The sequence below is a fragment of the Eubalaena glacialis genome, chromosome 9 (genome assembly GCF_028564815.1).
Source record: "Eubalaena glacialis isolate mEubGla1 chromosome 9, mEubGla1.1.hap2.+ XY, whole genome shotgun sequence".
Lineage (NCBI taxonomy): Eukaryota > Metazoa > Chordata > Mammalia > Artiodactyla > Balaenidae > Eubalaena > Eubalaena glacialis.
In genome coordinates, this window is record NC_083724.1 from 63,647,363 (window position 1) to 63,667,764 (window position 20,402).

General features: G+C 35.1%; 1 protein-coding gene across 1 annotated transcript; it reads left to right on the forward strand.

Annotated features, from left to right (window-relative positions):
• Positions 1-4,158: 4,158 nt before the first annotated feature.
• TYRP1 (tyrosinase related protein 1) lies at positions 4,159-18,806 on the forward strand. The gene is made up of 7 exons (XM_061199057.1): positions 4,159-4,543; positions 5,953-6,275; positions 8,986-9,190; positions 12,036-12,203; positions 14,415-14,594; positions 17,601-17,747; positions 18,601-18,806. The coding sequence occupies exons 1-7, from the start codon at positions 4,159-4,161 to the stop codon at positions 18,804-18,806; spliced, it is 1,614 nt and encodes a 537-aa protein (XP_061055040.1).
• The last annotated feature ends 1,596 nt before the right edge of the window (positions 18,807-20,402 follow it).

The window sequence follows — 20,402 nt, forward strand, 5'->3', positions numbered from 1 at the left end:
ATTTAAGATCACATTTTATGGTGAGAGAACTGCCTGTTAAATATATTGGTATATTCTTAGTCCATAACCTCCTGGAATAGAGTCATTTTATAAGATAATAATAAAAGCCCCAGCTTGTGTTTTGTGATTCTAATACATTCAGGCTGTGGTTGCTGACTCAAAGAGTATGGGTATTATTTTCTTTATGTATTTTAATATAATTTTAATGATAAAACTAATTTCCACGTGACTTTAGATAGTTCCAACTGACTGATATGACAATATTTAAAATTACCCAACAACTTATAGGTATCTTCTAATAGACACCATTAACCTTGCCAATTTATACAAAATAAAAAGATAGGTTAAGAGATATGAAGTACAGAATGAGAACATATGCCTAATCATAGGCCCAGAAGAAGTAAACAGAGTATGGAGACGAGGCAAAATTGGAAGAGAAAAATTACTAAAATATTTCCAGAATGGACAAAGTCATGAATCTACAAATATGTAAAGCAAAATGTAGACTAAGTAGAATAAATAAAAATAGATCCATTTCTATACACAACCTATGAAAGCAGAGACAAAAAGATCTTAAAAGAAGTCAGAGAAAGAGAAGACAGATAACTTACAAAGAAGCACCGTAAGAATGACAGCAGACTTCTGAGGAACCTCAGTGTCAATGAGAAAACAGCACAGGAACATCTTCAAAACTATCACTCAGGAACTAAAGTGAAATAAGCCATTTGGAGACAGACAACAAAGTCCTACTGTATAGCAAAGGAACTATATTCAATATCCTATAATAAACCATAATGGAAAAGAATATGAAAGAGAATATGCATATATATGTATAACTGAATCACTTTGCTGTACACCAGAAATTAATACAACATTGTAAATCAACTATACTTCAATTAAAAAAAAGATTTTTATAAAAGAATATATAACATTGACACAGGGATAGTCAAATTCACCAACAGAACAGAAGAGCAATGCCAGAAATAAATCCATTCATACATGAAAACCTGAAAGGGTGATACTGCAGATGACTAGGGAAAGGATGGCTCCATCTATAAATGGTGCTCAGAAAAACTGGGTTTTGATGTGGAACAAAAAGTTGAACTGAGGTTCCTATTCACATCAGGCACAAGACCTAATTCCACATGCATTTAAAGAGTGAAATGTGAAAGGCAATATTTAAAGTTTTTTATGTTGGAGACAACATTAAAAAATAGTTCATTGCTTGTGGAATGGGAAGGATTTCTTAAACAAGACATGGAAGCTACTAACAATAAAATAAAAGATTGATACCATGACATTAAGCACTGCTAATCCTCAGAAAACTGTGTCAAGAATGCAAAACTTAAGCCATAAATTAGAATAAGATATTTTCAATGTATTTATCTAACAGAAGATTAGAAGACAGAATACATAAAGAAGTTCTATATAGCAAAAAGACAAAAAACCTAATTAAAAAAAATGGGCAATATGCATGAAAAAAAATTTACAATAAAAGAAACAGAAGGGATAAAAGCACAAGAACAGTATTAAAACATATTAGTTATTAACATGAATGAAATATCTATCTCTATATATGTTAATTAAGTCTATTATTACCAAGTGTTAGCAAGTTTGTGAACCAGTAAGAAATCTTAAACACTACTGGTGGGAATATAAATTGATACAACCACTTTGGAAAACAATTTAAAACTAACTTATAAATATTCACAAATCCTATGACTAGCAATCCATTTCCTAGGTATTTGCCACAAGAAATTCTTATATATGTTTTTTTTTTTTTTAATTTTATTTATTTATTTATGGCTGTGCTGGGTCTTCGTTTCTGTGCGAGGGCTTTCTCCAGTTGTGGCAAGTGGGGGCCACTCTTCATCGCGGTGTGCGGGCCTCTCACTGTCGTGGCCTCTCTTGTCGCGGAGCACAGGCTCCAGACGCGCAGGCTCAGTAATTGTGGCTCACGGGCCCAGTTGCTCCGCGGCATGTGGGATCTTCCCAGACCAGGGCTCGAACCCGTGTCCCCTGCATTGGCAGGCAGATTCTCAACCACTGCGCCACCAGGGAAGCCCCTTATATATGTTTAAAAAGAAACATTTACAAGCCTCTTTATAGCCGTATTGTTCATAAGACAAAAAATTAAATTAAAAATCCTGGAAAATAACCCAAATGTTCACTTACAGGAGAATGGATATATATATATTGAGTATATTCTTACAATGATATATCAAACTGACATTAAAAAAATAAAATAGAATACTGTTACATACAACAACTTGAATACATAGTATTAGTGGGGGGAAAAAGTCTGGTCACTGAAGCCTACTTAAATAGTAATGACGATAGCATTTTTGTGATTCTAGTACCCTAGAGATCCAAGGCAAAAAAGAAAAAGGGACTTTTGGTCTCTATGCATGGGATAGATCATAACCAGGATTGCTATGTTTATTAAAACATTTTAGGAAATATCCTAATATGTATTCACATTAGTAGATTGTTTTATACACAACAGACCAAAATATAAAAATAAATTTAAAAAGAATAACACGATTTATAGACACAAATCTTAATAACCATGGCTTGATATGGTTGTAATAAATCATGTTGATGGCCTGGACAAGGGGCCGTGTACAGGAAATTCTTCTTATTCTTTTTATCTTAATTTGTAGACATAGCCTTGGTTGGCTTTTTATTTGCAACCGTATACCCAAGTCCTTTATATAGGTTTCTGGACAATTTTATGGCTGAGAGTCAAATAGGACAGCTAACCCTGATCACAAATTCTGATCACTTTTGCACAGCAATTATGTACTCCTAACTAAAGATTAGCTTTGAAAATTGAATTCATATGTATGGGTCTCAACTCCAGAGGAAAATTCCTTTTGAAATACATGAATCTATTACCCTTAGAGCCGTTAACTTAAGACTGCTTGCAGAGAAGGTAGGAAAGAATAAGCTATTTAGTGGTCATTTTCTAAACAGTAGACATAGCAGTGACCCTGAGATCCTTTGCCACAGAGATGAACACCACCCCAATGGAGGTAAGGGAGCTGGAGTACCCAACTGTCAATACCAGCAGGCACCTTGATAGCCAATGTCATGTGAGTTGGTGTAATTGTATCTGATGCCTTTTCTACTACAATTACTCTCTCTGGAAATTTTGAGAATGGCAGCATCTGTTTTCAAGACGGAACACAATCAAAAGCTACCATCAGGTGCAAGCACTAGCCTAGCCCTTTATCACTAAGAAAAGGTAAGTAATCTCTTTTATCCTCTAAAGATATATTTTCAAAGAAAAAAATAAATTTCTCTGCAATGAAAACAAAAGTTCTCTAGTTTCTCTGACTTGTTGTATTCCAAATTCGTCGCTCTGACCTTTTCTTAAAACTTTAAACATCACAAGGAAATCAGTGGGAAGGCGATCATGTGCTAACCAAATACTTAAAGGGCAGAAAAATTCACTGAAGTGAAAAGAGATTAGTAAACGGTGGAAAAGAGGACCAGCCCCTCCCAGTCTGGGTGAACAGATTTGGGATGAGTTACCAGGCAGAAACCCACAAGCAATTAACAGCTCTGACATCAGGGGACAAGCAAATATAAAACACTCAGTTCTAAGAGAAGCTCAGCAGAGAATCCCCTCAGGAGTTCAAGGTACTGGAGAGAAACTCTATGGGGAGTGGGTGGATTCCCGCCAAAACTCCATTAGGATAAAGGGGACTTTAAATCCTGGAAATTAACTTGCTAGAAATCTGCCCCCAATTCTTCTTTCAGCTCCACCGATAAATGTAATTAACGATGGTGACCCGTTAATGAGTGCTTTTGATAAATGACATCCAGGATAAGTATTTTTTTATATAAATAGAAATTTAAAATGAAGAAAATTAAATGACTAGGACAGGGGATTTAATTATGTAGGTATTATACATGTCAAATTTTTAAAGGTAAATTACTATTTTGATTAGTTTTTGAAATGTCATTTTACAGATATGAAAAGCATTTTGAAGGTGGGTTGGGAAGGGGCTCATGCCATTTATAACAGTACAAAAAAACTTGCATAATTCCATCTTGCTTTTTCCTTTTCAGCTTGATTTTTATCTATGTGCCTCGTTCTCTACACAAAGGGCTGAAAACCGGAGCCTGTACTGCATTCTTGCTTCAAGCAGAATGAAAGCTCCGAAACTCCTCTCTCTGGGCTATACCTTCTTGGCCCTGCTTTTTTTCCAGCAGGCCTGGGCTCAATTCCCAAGACAGTGTGTCACCATCGAGGCTTTGAGAAATGGCGTGTGTTGCCCAGACCTGTTCCCACTGTCTGGGCCTGGGACTGACCGCTGCGGCTCCTCATCAGGAAGGGGCAGGTGTGAGGTGGTGACAGCTGACTCCCGACCCCACGGCCCCCAGTACCCACACGATGGCAGAGACGACCGAGAGGGCTGGCCCACGCGCTTCTTCAACAGGACATGCCACTGCATTGGCAATTTCTCAGGATACAACTGTGGAACCTGCCGTCCTGGATGGAGAGGAGCTGCCTGTGACCAGAGGGTTCTCATAGGTAAGTGGGGTGTGAATGGATGCACAGTTCTGCATGGAACTCAACCCACTTAACAGAATCCTGAACCAGTTGAACTTTCAGAACTCCTAGAAATCATAAAGCTCAAGACTTACTTTTCACAGCTGAGGAAACAGGCTTAGAGAGGCTGAGAAATGTATTTGATTTAAGGAGTTGAAGTTGAAGCTCAAGTCTTCTGACTAATAACATTTCCTTTCAAAAGATTTGTTGAGCAACTCCTTTACACTAGGAACTGTGCTAGGTGTTTATGACTGGACCTTTCAGTAACTTTGCAAGATAGTTATGTTAATTGTGAGGTTCCGAAAGGTCAAGTCCATGTAGCTGGTACGTGGTAAACCTGGAATTCACACTGAGATGTGTCCAGCTCTAATCGATGAGCTTCTTCCACTACCCTTGCTGACCACAGGATATTTCCTGCTCTGATGATCAAGTTCAGCCATTTTATAGCATGAGCCTGGCCTGCAGCCTAAATAACAATAAATGAGAAAGCTTTAAATAGTAACAGCCGGCAATACTGGATTGTTTTCTTTGTGCCAAACATGGGACCAAGAGTTTCAGGGGACGTTTACTGAGCCTTTTTTTTTTTAAATTGAAGTATAGCCGATTTACAATGTTGTGGGTACAGCAAAGTGATTCAGTTATACATATATATCTATTTTTTCAGATTTTTTTCCCTTATGGGTTACCACAAAATATTGAGTATAGTTCCCTGTGCTACAGAGTACATCTTTGTTTGTTATCTATTTTATATATAGTAGTATGTATATGTTAATCCCAAACTCCTAATCTATCCCTCCCCCCCTTTCCCTTTGGTAGCCATAAGTTTGTTCTCTATGTCTGTGGGTGAGTCTTTATTCTGAGCCAGGCTCTGGTCTAAGTGCTTTTTATGTGTGTCTTCTTAGTCTTTACAACTTTATAAAGCGGATATTTTTACACACACTTTACAGATGAAAAACTGATGCTTAGAGAAATGTGTGCAGTCATAGAATTAGACTCTGGTCTTAACCACTATACTATACCACATACCGTGTTTTTGCAAAATTTATGATACTAAAAAGGTAGAAAATTCCAAGAAATATGCCAATAGTGAGCAGAAATCAATACAACAGGATCATAGAATCATAAAGTCCATGGTAAGATTAAGGAAAACTCATAGGAATCCTAGAATAAGTTGGAGAGAGAAAGAGAGGGAGGGGAAGAGAGAGAGAAAAAGCAGGCCTGAAGAAGGGATTTTAGCAAGGGGTATTTTTAAAAGTATAAAATGATATGAGCACACATGCAAATTATCATTCATGGGTAAATGGGACGTGGTGTTACAAGATGATTATGCACATTGTCTACCCATGCCCACGCTGCAGATGTTTTCACGTTTGAATTTTGTATCCCTAAAGTCAGGAGAAACCTACTGGACTTAAGTACAGAAGAAAAGAAGCGCTTTGTCCGGGCCCTGGATATGGCAAAGCGCACCATTCACCCTCAGTTTGTCATTGCCACCAGGAGATCAGAAGAAATATTGGGGCCAGATGGCAACACACCACAATTTGAGAACATTTCCATTTACAACTACTTTGTTTGGACGCACTACTACTCAGTCAAAAAGACTTTTCTCGGGGCAGGCCAGGAAAGCTTTGGTGAAGTGGATTTCTCTCATGAGGGACCAGCGTTTCTCACGTGGCATAGGTACCACCTGCTGCAGCTGGAGAGAGACATGCAGGTACGCATGAGGCACGGCCATGTTCATATCCTTTACAGAGGAGGTGACTTGTTTCTAAGTTGTTGATTCACCGTGTTCCGAATGATCAAAACAGGCGATGAAAAGCAATTTCACATTACTAATCTGCCTTTGGCATTCTGTTAAGTTTCTCCTTATGCTAATTACTTCCTTATTAATTAATCTTTACCCTTTGTGAAGTGAAAAGAAAGTCATATCAGTGATGAGGAAGCCAATTGAGACATCTGTAGGTGTGAATTAAAGCACTGGACATATTCTCCAGCTCTGTCATTGAAAAAATAACCCTCATATAGTTTGCAATGAAGGACTCTCACTTGCTATGTCTCCCTTTTCAAATGTACACCAATACCTCCTCCTGGTTTGGATGAGGCAGGTGTGTATAACTTCTCAGTCTTCCAAGTCCCAAATGTATAGCGCACTTTATAAGTTGATGATTCGTTCTGATATGATATGGGGTTTAAATTATGAAAAAAATTACTTTTCATTTATATTGTCATATTTTAATTGAACTCCATTTTGTCCATGCCCCCTACCACTTTGAGGCTTATAGAAGACACCTACTAACAACATCCCATAGGTCAGACATCATTTTAATTTAAAAGGCATTGACTTTTTTGGCATAAAGTGAAGCTCAGAACACAGTTATTTCCTGCTTATTTTTAATCAGATAAGCTAAAGCCACATTAAATTATCTGTTAACATAAATACTTTCATATTGTTTATTTTACTAATTGCTCTATATTTTAAGAAAAGTATTGTTATTTTTAAATGAAGTTTTTTAAAAAATTTTTTGTTATTGACGTACAGTTGATTTACAATGTTGTGTTAATTTCTGCTGTACAGCAAAGTGATTCAGTTATACATATCTATACATTCTTTTTTTATATTCTGTTCCATGATGGTTTATCATAGGATATGTAATATAGTTCTCTGTGCTATACAGTAGGACCTTGTTGTTTATCAATTCTGTATATAACAGCTTACATCTGCTAACCCCAACCTAACCCCTAACCCCTTTAGAATTCTTAGATCTCACTTAGGAAATCCACAAACTGAACCTGTTTTCTAGGTGAAATAACAGCAATGAATCCCTCCCCACAAATTAAAATCTAAAAATTAATCTAAAACTATCCGAGGGCAGATTCACGTATTGATTCGCAGTAATGCTTGTGCCCAGCATTATCCAAGAAAATAAATGGTTAGAAGGGAGAGATTTAATGCACTAAAATACAGAACAAAATATTCACATGTAAGTAAGTAGTCCACCCATATGCAATTTGAGAGTGATTAAATGAATTCATCTGATACTCTGAACTTCATAGTTTATAGCTCTGATTTCAAGGCATTTTTTAGATTATGAGTAGATAAATCTGTCATTGGTAATCGACTCCAGATCTTCTTGCCTTCAAGTCATTTTCCCACAGGTACACCAAAATGAAAGGGCAGGTGGAAAGTATCTAAAAGCTTCAATTTTGCCTGCGTAAACTTCAACCCCGATGACTTACATTTTTAAAACCCAACAGCACAAGGGATCCAACAAATTATAATCTAAATGTAATGCACAGTTGAAATGCCACATGAATATGCTCCAGCTCCCAAATGCCAGTTGCTGAACCACAAACTGACTCTTAATGATCCCTTAGAAGCTGTCACTAATTTTTGTGAACCAGAACAATGGCTTCTAAATAAGGACTCTAAAGCTCTGGAGATCAATAACTGGGGAATACCTTGGAAAGTTTTGACCCTCTAAAATACCCCGAGGACAAGGAAATGCTTCCTAGAAAGGGTTTAAAAGTAAAAAAAGTACATATGTACTAAATACTTGTGAGATAAAACCATGGCAATCCCTACATTTACATCCCACACTCTAAATATAGCTCCCTAAAGGCTTAACGGAATGAGAAATAACAAGTACAATAAATACATGTTTAAAGGAACCCAGTAAAATAAGCATATGATCTTGAGTCCAGCATTTTTAAAATTGTTGAGATCAGCTCTAAATGGAAACTAGGTCTCTGGTCTAAGTAACAGTGTGCACAGAGAAATATTCTGCTTCAGTTTAGCATTTCCTGTCTGTATTAGTTTCTGGCAGAAGCCTTAGATTCTGAAGCAGGGGTCTCTAAGTAAAACACCTTCAGTGCCTGGGCAGATAAGGCAAGTGTGAAAGAGCCTCCGTAGTCTGTGGCCAAACCAGAATCTAAATGCCTGAAGTCGTTCTGGTTAAATTAAAAAACAGAAACAAAATAAAAAGCACTGCTTCACATAATATATCTCAAGGCTGAATCTGGCGCCAGACCAGGAGTTAGTCATGCTTGAATTAGAGATAGGAAAATGGAAGGAAGTGGAAATGTCAAAGAGGAGAAGTGATTATTGATAATTTTTAGTATAACCAACAGAAATGTAACTACTTGCCTAAAAAAGAAAAGACACCTCCCCAAAGCATTTGCAGAAACTTCTGTATAACAAGTTGAGTTTCATTCCCTCTAGTGCCCAAGTGACTTCTTGTAGTAAATTTGAGGCTTTGTTAAATAAGGTATTTAAGTCCTCTAGCCCTTCAGACACCAACTGACACACTCACTGGTTCCTAAGTGGCTGAAGAGAACTAATAGAAACAGACTGCCAGGGAGTAAACCAAGCAAAGGGAGAATTTTAAACAAAAGCAGAGAATGCTAACAGAGTTTCTGTGATCTAGGAAATGTTGCAGGATCCTTCTTTCTCCCTTCCTTACTGGAATTTTGCCACCGGGAAGAACACCTGTGACATTTGCACCGATGACTTGATGGGATCAAGAAGCAACTTTGATTCCAATCTTATAAGCCCGAACTCCGTCTTTTCTCAATGGCGAATGGTCTGTGAATCCTTGGAAGATTATGATACCCTGGGAACCCTTTGTAACAGTAAGTTCCAAATGACAACTAGGATTCAGAATTGCCTATTAGGTAAAGTGATTAAATGTGCTGCCTGAAGGCCCTTCATTCTACTAAGGACTTCAGACTAAAATCCACTTTTATCATGGAGAGTTGATGTACAAATATTCACTAAGTACCTAGGACAGTCAAGGCAATCTGAGGTGCTCCAGGGGAAAAAGAAAGTGCCTATACATTTTTCCATTGCTTTCCTTGAACAACTTGGTCAGTGCATTGCTCACTTTCTTATTTTGGAAATGTCTATTTTGTATTAATTAATCCTCTTAGTAAGCTCAGCACTGCTTAGTAGTCATGTGTCTTGTGTTGGAATTTCACAGAAAATGTTTCCCTAGGAAATCTGAAATATGCAGAAAGAGTTGGAAGTGCCCTGGGAGTAAAAAATACATACAATAATAATAATTATTATTATTATTGTATAATGATTATTACTATTATTTTATGTTATTATAATATATTATTTTTACTATTATGTTAATCTGGTGAGAAGGTTAAAAAACCAAAAGGTGACATGGAGGATGCCTTTAATAAAAGAAAGATACTGTACAGAAGATGTCTGCCAACTAGCTCTTTCCAGCTCTCCCAAAGTGAATACAAAAAGAGAATGATTAACAGTTTTCCTAGCATCCTTTCTCCAGTGGTCTGAATGCCACCTCTGCCACAGATCACTTTTCTGTCCTGTGTGGATCAGTTCCTGTGAAGCTTTCTGTTCTCTTCCTTAGATCCTATTTTTACCATCTCTCTTGCTGCTAACACAAGGTCTTAATTATCAGAGTCTTTTTATCCCATCTTATTTTTCTTCTTCAGGCACGTCTGGCTATTTTGAACTTTTGTTCTTCCATATAAAAACTAGAATTATTGGAATTTATTTTTTATTTTATTATTATACTAATAACATTTATTCTGCACATATTCCTTTAGGCACCAAATATTAAATTACTTTGTAAACTTAATAGAGAATATTTTAAATAGAGCAAAGAAATTAAGTAGATTTTTCACCATTAGAAGATTATTTAGCCATATATAGGAATAAGAGAATTAAATGTATATGAAATTTTATTCTGTAGAAGTTTAAAAATTAAAATAAAACTTTGTTTGGCACGCTGAATGAGATAAAATTGAGGATCGATCAGTATGTCTTTAGATACCAAAACATTCATCCCTCTCTGACTGTGATTTTTTTTAAATTTGTTTGCACATGGACAACTTCTGCCATTGCACCTATTAACATCTTATGGATTGGAGTCCTGTGGGATTTCCATGCAGGAATGAATGAAAAGTTCAGAGTGTCTGAAGTAGAAAGCAAATTTGAGAAGTATAGTGAAGAAAGAGCATGTTTTTCATATGATGAATTAAAGGTGATATTTTAGTGGCTGGAAGAATGTTAGGTGTCAATAATTAACTCTTTCAGTATACCGAATTTGGTGCATTTATGGAATACTGGAAAGATACGGTCCAGAAAGCATATGAGGACATAAGCATGCAATGTCTAAGAAAGGTTTGATCTAAAGCTGTACAGGTATGGGTGTCCTGTAAAAGATGATCAGTGAAACCACAGGAATGGATAATTTCATCCAAGAAGAAAAGTAGAGAGAGGCAAGAATTACCGTGAGGATTAAATAAGATATCTTGTTAAAGTATTTGGTACCATATCAGACACATTAATATGTGTTCAATAAAATGTTATTTTCCTTTTTTCTTTCACTGGCCTAACAAATAAAACAGTTCTTGTCTAGCTTCCTATCCTTCCCGCCATCCACTACTCCCTTATATTGCCACATACCCTAGGCAAGCTGTTCACCTAACAGGCCCTCTTGTACAATCAACCTGATCTTTTCATAAATCAACATACACCAAACAACTATTTAGCTTTAATTATATGCCAGTGCTGGATCAAGACTGGAGGACACATTGGTGATCAAGAAAAGAGTTTGTGCTCCGATGGGGCTTATATCATGCGTAGAAGAAAGCTTATCATCTTTTATTATTACCTCTGCTTAAAATGTTTGACTTGTAAAATCTGTCTTATTTCACCTCTGGCAATTCTCCTCAGTCCTTCCGGGCTCTTTGCAAATCTCTCTACCTAATGAAGGCTTCCTGAAGCCACCCAATTGGGAAGAATTGATTCTCTCACTTACGCTCTCCCCCCCTTCCCACCCCCACCTTCCCTCCCTTCCTTATTTCTCTTTCTCTCCCTCCCTGTCTCCCCAAAGGCATCTCTGTATCTCTAGGGGTACATATTATCCCTAGTATAGCAGCTCTTTGTTTACCTGTTTATCTTACTGACCTTAAAATATTTCAATTATTTTTCACATTAATTGCTGAAAAATATGTGTTGATTGAAATACAGACCGCTTCCCAAAGAGATTTAAGGTTGTTTTAACTTGATTTCTCTGAAGGCTTGAAAGAGCATTCAAGTACAAAATTTCATATGTGTATGAAATATGGATTTCAGTGTAGAGTTTTGGTTTATGAGATTATGTGGGCAGGATTTAATTTTCCATGGAATATTCATTTTAATGTGTTCTCTTGAAAAAAGCATATGTTGATTTAACAAATACAAGGACCTCTATCTGTTATTGTGATCATCTTTTTCTTCAGGTGATTCTGTGTATCACATATTTTCCCTATTCACAGAAGTTGGACGTGATAACTTATTTTCTCACTTTAATGCCACTAAATATGCACTTTAAAAATTTTCTCTTCTACCAAGGAAACCCTGTCTTTCAGTGTTCATGCTATGTATACAAATTTGAAAAGCAAAGCTAAGATCTCTAAATGTTCCATACATGTTCACCGTTTCCCATCTTTTCCCCAGGCACTGAGGGTAGGCCAATTAGGAGAAATCCAGCTGGAAATGTGGCTAGACCAATGGTGCAACGTCTTCCTGAACCACAGGATGTCACTCAGTGCTTGGAAGTTGGTTTATTTGACACACCTCCTTTTTATTCCACTTCTACAAACAGTTTCCGAAACACAGTGGAAGGCAAGTAAACAAAATCGGTGCTCTGAATTGACCTAGTTGTCACAGGGAAAACTATTCAAATTCAAATCTCTTTGAAAAAAACCTTTGAATGCCATATGGATCCTGTAAGTTTATGTGAATAGGGCTGCCTATTATGATATAATCACAATTCTCTGCTCAAAACAAGAACTTTCTTAAAGAAAAGTGTGAGACCCTGAAACTTTTTATCATAGGAGAAGCCCTTGGAAATGATTCTGTTAAAATACCTAAAAGGTATTAAACTCAAATTTCTGTTAGGTAGCTGGCCAATATGTGTATAACTATATCAAATTCTAGTATAGGCAAATAATATTCAAGACTTGGAGAGATTATTAATTTTTTTTCTTAAAAAATATAATAAAAAATCCTGAACATAAGTTGCCATCTACTAAAGCCTGGTTTGGACACATGTTTTATTTAGGTATCATCCAGCAACTTTCTTTTAAGATCTATAAAAATTCGAACTTGCATCTAGAGATATTTAATTTGGTTTTCCTTGCTTAATTCAAAGTATTTTAAAGCTGAGAAACTGAGGTCCAAAGACGTGAAATTAATTTCCAAAGATATCCAGCTATTTAGTAACAGAGCACAGATTCAAATCCAAATTTTCTAAGTCCTCTAAAATAAATATTTCATTTATAATTATTTTATAAAATAATTTACTTTATAAAATAAATTTTGATATCTCTAAATTATTCACGATACATAAAGTTTTAAAAGAATAGAATCACATTTAACTTTATTATAAACTTGTTATAGTCAAATTTTACCTTAAATACAGCATTACACATGTTAGACCACCCTCCCCCCAACCAAAAAAAGGGAATAGATCTCTCTTTCCCATGATCTGAGATACCTGATGTATAGATCTGATAATTATTTTCAATTATCTCCCCTTTTATCATCAAAATTATATGCCATTCTTTCCTATCTTTGTGTTAATTTTCATAACTACATATGATACACTGACTTGGAGATGACTCAATAAATAATAACCATATTTTGACTAGGCTGGTATTTATAAACTAAGACTATAAGTAGTGATTTCATAAAGAATTTGCAGATTGTATCTTATTGATGCCCAATCAAAAGACAAATTGTACTGATTTCCTGACAGAATGCGTGAAAAGATTAGTGCTTAACCACCTGCTGTGTACATTATAGACAATCTTTAAATGTTTTATGAGTCAAAAAATAATGGGATAAACATATAAAAAATGAGTAAATGAATAACTATAATTATACAACTGAGCTAATGTATTTCAAATTCTAATTTTGTTTTATAATATACAGCCTTTCCCTGCTCTCCCCGCTCTGGTCCTTCAAGCTAACTACACACACTTGTAACTCCATCCCACATCAGAGACCCTCTATTTTTGTTTGTGATCTATCCTTGTCTTCTCTCTAATATGTATTCATGAACAATATATATATGGGAGTATATATGGGAAATATATATGTTATATATAATGTGGGAAATGTATATATTATATATAATAGATATATAATATATGGATTATATATAAAATGGGAATATATATATGATCCACATGTGAAATATATATAATATGGAAATGTATTTGGAGAAGATATATATATAGAATACAGATCATTCTCAAAAGTTCTATAAATGTTTTGACAGCAGTCTTTTCAGGTATTTAAAACTAGCACAGAGATGGTAAGAAAGCTCTGAGAAATTGTAAATTCTCCACAAAAATAATTTTCTAAAAATAAACATGCTGACAGTCATTCACAAGGAATAAGGTAGGAGACTAAAGTAACATCTGGCAATTTAAGTTCCAGGACAATCAGAGTGGTGTTCTCCCAATTGTATCAGCAGTTTTTGTAGAAGCTAGAGCTTTCCACTATCTTTATTTCCATGTAGACCAATGTTAGCCTTGTCAAAATAGAGTGTTCTATATATTTTGACTGGTATCCTTTGCAGGTCATTATTTTTAACCTAGAGGCTACATTTAGAATGTCATGCCACTAGCTTCAAACTAACCTAGCTCTCGGTACAGCAAACACATGTCACCAACCATAGGTACAGAGAAGCAGTGCTATTACACTAAGGTAAAAATTGGCCTGACAAGCTTAGGAAAAATTGTTTCCCAATATAATCACTGCTTTGGACTTGAAAAGTTAGATATGTGTAATGGTTTTTACTATTCTCATCCTTCTTTTTATATCTAGGTTACAGTGATCCCACAGGAAGGTATGACCCTACTGTGCGAAGCCTTCACAATTTGGCTCATCTATTCCTGAATGGAACCGGGGGGCAAACTCATTTATCTCCCAATGATCCTATTTTTGTCCTCCTACATACTTTCACTGATGCAGTCTTTGATGAATGGCTGAGGAGATACAATGCTGGTAAGACTCTTTCATATGCTTTTTGCAGGCTCAGCAAAGTAGATTGTTCAGATGGCATAGTTACCACTTTAGGCTAAGCATTTGGCACATTTAAACTACACTTAACAATAGGATAAAATAGCTCTAATATCTAGCCATTTCCAAATATTCTAAACCACTTTGAAAAGGCAGATGAGAAGTCTCTCAGAATAGTAATTGTAAGATGATACTTATTAACATTCACTAGGACTAAAAAGGTAATCCCTTCTCCTTTTGACCATGTAAAGATGACTACCATGTTTCCCCAATTTTTCTTTCTCATACCTTCCAATGAACATCCTCATTGTTTTTTAATATGAAGGCAAAAACCTTAAAGAGCTCTTCTTTGACACCCCAAAAGACAGAAAAATTATACTCATAATCCACAGTTCTGATTTTTATTACTTTACGGCCTCTCACAAATGGAAATTATATTCAACTTGAAAAGTTAATGTTAGTTTTTATATCACACTGTAGAAAATCTCTTTTAAGTTCATTGTAATGCATTCTTTAAAATATTATTTAAAGGCTACTTTCTCTTCACTCAGCTGAGAGGGTTGTATTACCATTCAAACAATGAATGTGCTTTTACTGGTTAAAACATCATAAATTTTCACATTTTAAAAGTGTTCTAAGTTTTGTCTTATGTGCCTTTACTTCATCATGCACGTAAACATAATATTGGAGATTAACTATCTACTGATTCATTTATTCATTCAGCCATCTCTTACTTCTGTGCTGTGTGTGTGTGTGTGTGTGTGTGAGAGAGAGAGAGAGAGAGAGAGAATACAATAGAAACCTCTAATCTAACCTGATTTGGACCATTAATTGATGAGTTGGTCAAAATAGTTTGTTTCATCTGAAAACAATTTAAGAAATAAATAGCTTAAATATAAATATTTATTCACTTATCAATCTTCTATGAATTCACCGATTGGAGTTCCATCTGATTTTTCATGTGTATTTATATACATACATACAACCATAATGAATTATCTATAATTTACAGTGTCTGTTTCTTTAAAGTGAAACAAGAAATTAACAACCCTTGTGATGCAATCTGAGTACAGTATTATTCTAAATTTTCATAATGCTCCCCTAACCCTTAAAAATCATAGTTGCTCATTCCTAATTCTAGAGCAACGTTGCAGCCACTCATTCTTAATAAATCTTTCCAAAGCATTCCATTTATTTATTATAAAAACAAATCCTCCTCTTTTTACAATCATAATTATCGATTTACATGTGTTTTGTTATATTACTTTTATTTCAGTCACAAATAACTGGAATTAATAGGTTTAGAAATGAACAAAACAAACTTTTGTTAAACATACACTTCTGGAAACTAGACAGCAATGTATAAACTGACAATAAGCATATGTAAATAAATATAGAGTATGTTAGATGGGGGAAAGTCTTTGTAGACAAGTAAAATCAGGAAAGGGGATAGGGAACACTGTGTAAATATATGGAGAAAGATGCTCCCAAGACAAAGGAACAAAGGAGCCACCGTGGCTGGAGCAGAGTGGGGAGTGGGGAGAAAACGGAGGGAGATGACAAGGTCAGAGGGAAAACAGGGGGCAGATCCTTAAAGACATTGGGTTTAACTCTAAGAGAGAAGGGGAGCCATTGAAGGGTCTGACACAGGGAAGCAACATTGCAATCCAATTGCTATTGTTATTTTTCTTCTTCTTCTTTCCTCCACTTATTTTAATGGACATAACTTTTTTATGCAGCTGTAACTGAACTGGGTTGAGGCCAATTCGGTAAAGATGAAGTGGGAAGTTTAAAAAATGATCTAAGTTATTAGCATTAACATCTAACTTTAACAAATAATTACTATGAGTGCCTTGAGGCCAGGAACCTTGTCTTTTGTTTAATGCTATACCCCATGTGCCTAGATCAGTGCCTGGTACTAGCAGGAGCTCAATAGATTTCAATGGATAAATATTTAATTAGCATTAATTCATAGTACATTTCTAATCACTAGATTTTAAAGTAACTAAATTTAAAGTTACAAAAATATAAACACTACCTGCCATTTCTATGATCAATTTTTCTTCAGAGTAGATGCTAAAATACTCTCCTGTGCTTCACAGGATCACAGTGACTGCCCAGGTAATATACTTCTTGCGAACAGAAAACCTAATATTTCACTAGCCTTCTCACATATTCCAGCTCTTTTAAATGTATTCCCACTAATGTCCTACCCAAACCCACTTCCAACTCTGGTTTTGTGACATTCCATTTGGCATTTAATTGTACCAATATAAATATAAACAACAACAACAACAAAAAGGAATGATCTTTTGCCACAAAGAGTATATCACTCCTTTTAGCTCTGATAACAGAAACTTACTAAAAATATAAATGCCTATGATTTTTATTTAAGTAGAAAGATGAAAGGTGGCAGGAAACAAATAGGATTCTAGGACCTTGATTCAAAGTGTTAAGTGCCTTTTGCTAACAGAGTAAAACCCAGGGAATAAGTTAATATTTATTTCTCTAATTAAACAGAAAAATGAAAAATACTAAACAGAAATAGTCATAGTCAGGGACAAACCTCCATTAGCTACGGTGTCTCTCAAATTTAAATAATAGATGATACTACAGCAAATTACAGGTCCAATCTTTTCTTTAGCTTTGAAAAGTAAGTTTAATGAATTTTATTCAAATTAGTTTCTGTAATATAAAAGTAAAACAACTAATGATCATCATAGATAAGAAAAGACTAAAACTTCCTTACTTTTAAACTTTCTTTTTCTATTGGATGACACGTTAGTGCTGTACTCAAAGCATTTGAGCTCTGTTTTATGCAATTTCCTGTTCTGCTGTAGTGAAACATTTTTATGTCTTTACTCAGTGTAAAATATGAAAGAATTTTTAATGTTACCCTTGAATACTTTGGGTCACCTTCAGAACACAATAATAATGTATTAATATTAGCTTGAGTTTGTCTATTAACAAGGTGTCTTTGACATATTTTAGATATATCCACATTTCCTTTGGAAAATGCCCCTATTGGACATAACAGACAATACAATATGGTACCATTTTGGCCTCCAATTACCAACATAGAAATGTTCGTTACTGCTCCAGACAACCTGGGATACACTTATGAAGTTCAATGGTCAAGTGAGTACTGAAAATGTATTTTTACCGTGGAAATTTCCGAAAGCAAATTTGTCACCCTTAAAGTAATCACATTTTTCTGAGATAAAGTAATCCACAGTTTTCCACTTGGATTTAGAAGCTTTCATTTGAATTTTTATTTGTGGATAAAGAGACTGAATTTAACATTTGTTGAGAGCCCACTCTGACCTGGTATTGAGCTGATTACATACCACACTATTTCATTTAATCCTTACAACCCTCTGAGGCAGGTATTAAAATCCTCATTTTACAAATAAGGAAGACGAGGCTTAGAGAGAGTAATTGTCAAAGATCACCTTTCTAGTGAGCATAGAGAATGAGTCTCGAGCTTAGCCCTGAGTAATATGCCCTTATTTTTCTACTACATAATGTTGCTTCCGTTTATTTAGCCTAAAAAAAAAAAGAGATGGAGTGAGATATTCTGAGCTGTTTTTTCTGAGGTTTTGAAATTCAAAACTTTCTGATTTAATTTTAAATCCCTTTCTTAACAAAGGCAATGGGGTACAGTGGAAGAGCACAGGATTTGGATCCTGAAAGACCTGGGCTCCAAAACCAGCTCTACTGCATACTAACCAAATGACCTTGGGCAAGTGACTCAAACTCTGAGCCATCATTTCCTTTAGAATGGATATAATAACTATCCCAGTAGGGCTCACTGTGAGAAATTGGGAAGTGCTTTGAAGATGCCAGGTGCTATAATAGGCGATGTAGCCAATAAAAATTAAATATGAGGACTTTGTAAAGTGCCTGGAACAGTGCCTCTATTAGGGTATCCAATTTTGGGTGGCAACTATTTTACTATTTATTTTTTGCTCTCATTTTCTTTTTCAAATAGGTCGGAATTTTAGTATTTCTGAGATTGTTACCATAGCGGTAGTTGCTGCTTTATTACTGGTTGCAGTCATTTTTGTGGGTGCTTCTTGTCTGATTCGTGCCAGAAGAAACACGGATGAAGCAAATCAGCCTCTCCTTACTGATCAGTATCAACAGTATGTTGAAGAATATGAAAAAATCCAGAATCCTAATCAGTCTGTGGTCTAATTACAAGTGGTATATTCTCTTATGCATTAGTATCATAAAACCATATGGTTGAAAAATAATAGGTTGAGTTACTAACTGTATTTTCTTTCATTCTGTTACTTCCGTCCTTGTGCATGCACATGCTGGAATTAAAAGCACCAGATACTATTTTCCAGAACTGGGGAAAGTCACAATATTTTCAATGTTTTCTATTTTTCAGTTCTATTTATAATGGTAGGTTGCACCCATTCTATGGTATTTAAGCAGATAATATGAAGATTTGGGGCATGTTTTGAAGGTCAGCTATATGACAATATAAATAAGTTGTTATACTTTGTTCACATTGTAAAGAAAATTCATGATTGATAGTAAACCCCTGATTAAAATACATGAGTAGGATGCAAATGAACTTATTTATGAAGCAGAAACAGACTCACAGACATAGAAAACAAACTTTCAGTTACCAGCTGGGAAAGGGGGTGGGGGAGGGATAAAGAAGGGGTTGTGATTAGACATAGATACAAACTACTATATATAAAATAGATAAACAACAAGGTCCTACTGTATAGCACAGGGAACTATATTCAATATCCTATAATAAACCATATGGAAAAGAATATGTATATATATGTATAACTGAACCACTTTGCTGTACACCAGAAACTAACACAACATTGTAAATCAACTACACTTCAATAAAAAATTTAAAAAAAAAAAAGAGTAGGCATTTCTACAATGTCAAGATGTAAATACATTTCCATTCACTGACACTGGCCAACAGATATAAAGGAAGCTACATTTGTAGTTTAAATTAATTATGTGACATTATAAATTGTATCCCAATTAACTTTTTCAAACTGATCTTCCCCTTTGAGCATCAGCCTATATTATTTAGTTTAAGGTTCAAGGCCACAACAAAATCACAATCTTTGTCACACTTTGGAGAGGTAAAAGCTTTACTTTGTTTAAAAGACTGTTAATAGTGCCTATGCTTGCAACTGTGTTCTCCTACCTCTCAATTCACTGAAAAAAGAACTACCCATCCATGCATTTCACCTCCCACTTCCTCTTCTAGTTTCTTAGAGGTCCACAAGGAAGGCATAAATGTAGAGAATATATGTCATAGTGCTCTACAAATAGCATCAGTTCATGGTGTTAAATTCAAATACCATTTTCTTGTCATCTATCAGCCTTTTATATATTTTCAAAATAAAATATTAAAATATTATTTCATCAGTTCCCCTTTTCTGTACAATTCTGCGAGAATGTCATTCTTTAATTTCTTCCTATCTTTTAACAAAATATTTTTTCTCTTTTTGATCTTGTATTACAGAAACAATATTCCCAATGAAGAACTCTTATAGGCTGGTTATATGAACAAACATTTTAATGAAAATTGGTTAAAGAGAAATAATATCAGTAATAATTATACACTATAGAAAATGGGTAGTCTCATATTCCCAACTCAATAAACAGAAACAAGATTAAAGTTATATACACCTGATTGGTTACTGGGTTTCCTGGTATTACGCAATCTTCAGGCTATGTACACAAGATAAACAGACAAAATGTGTTAGTGAAAGAGAATGTATATAACAATAATATTGTTTTAACTTT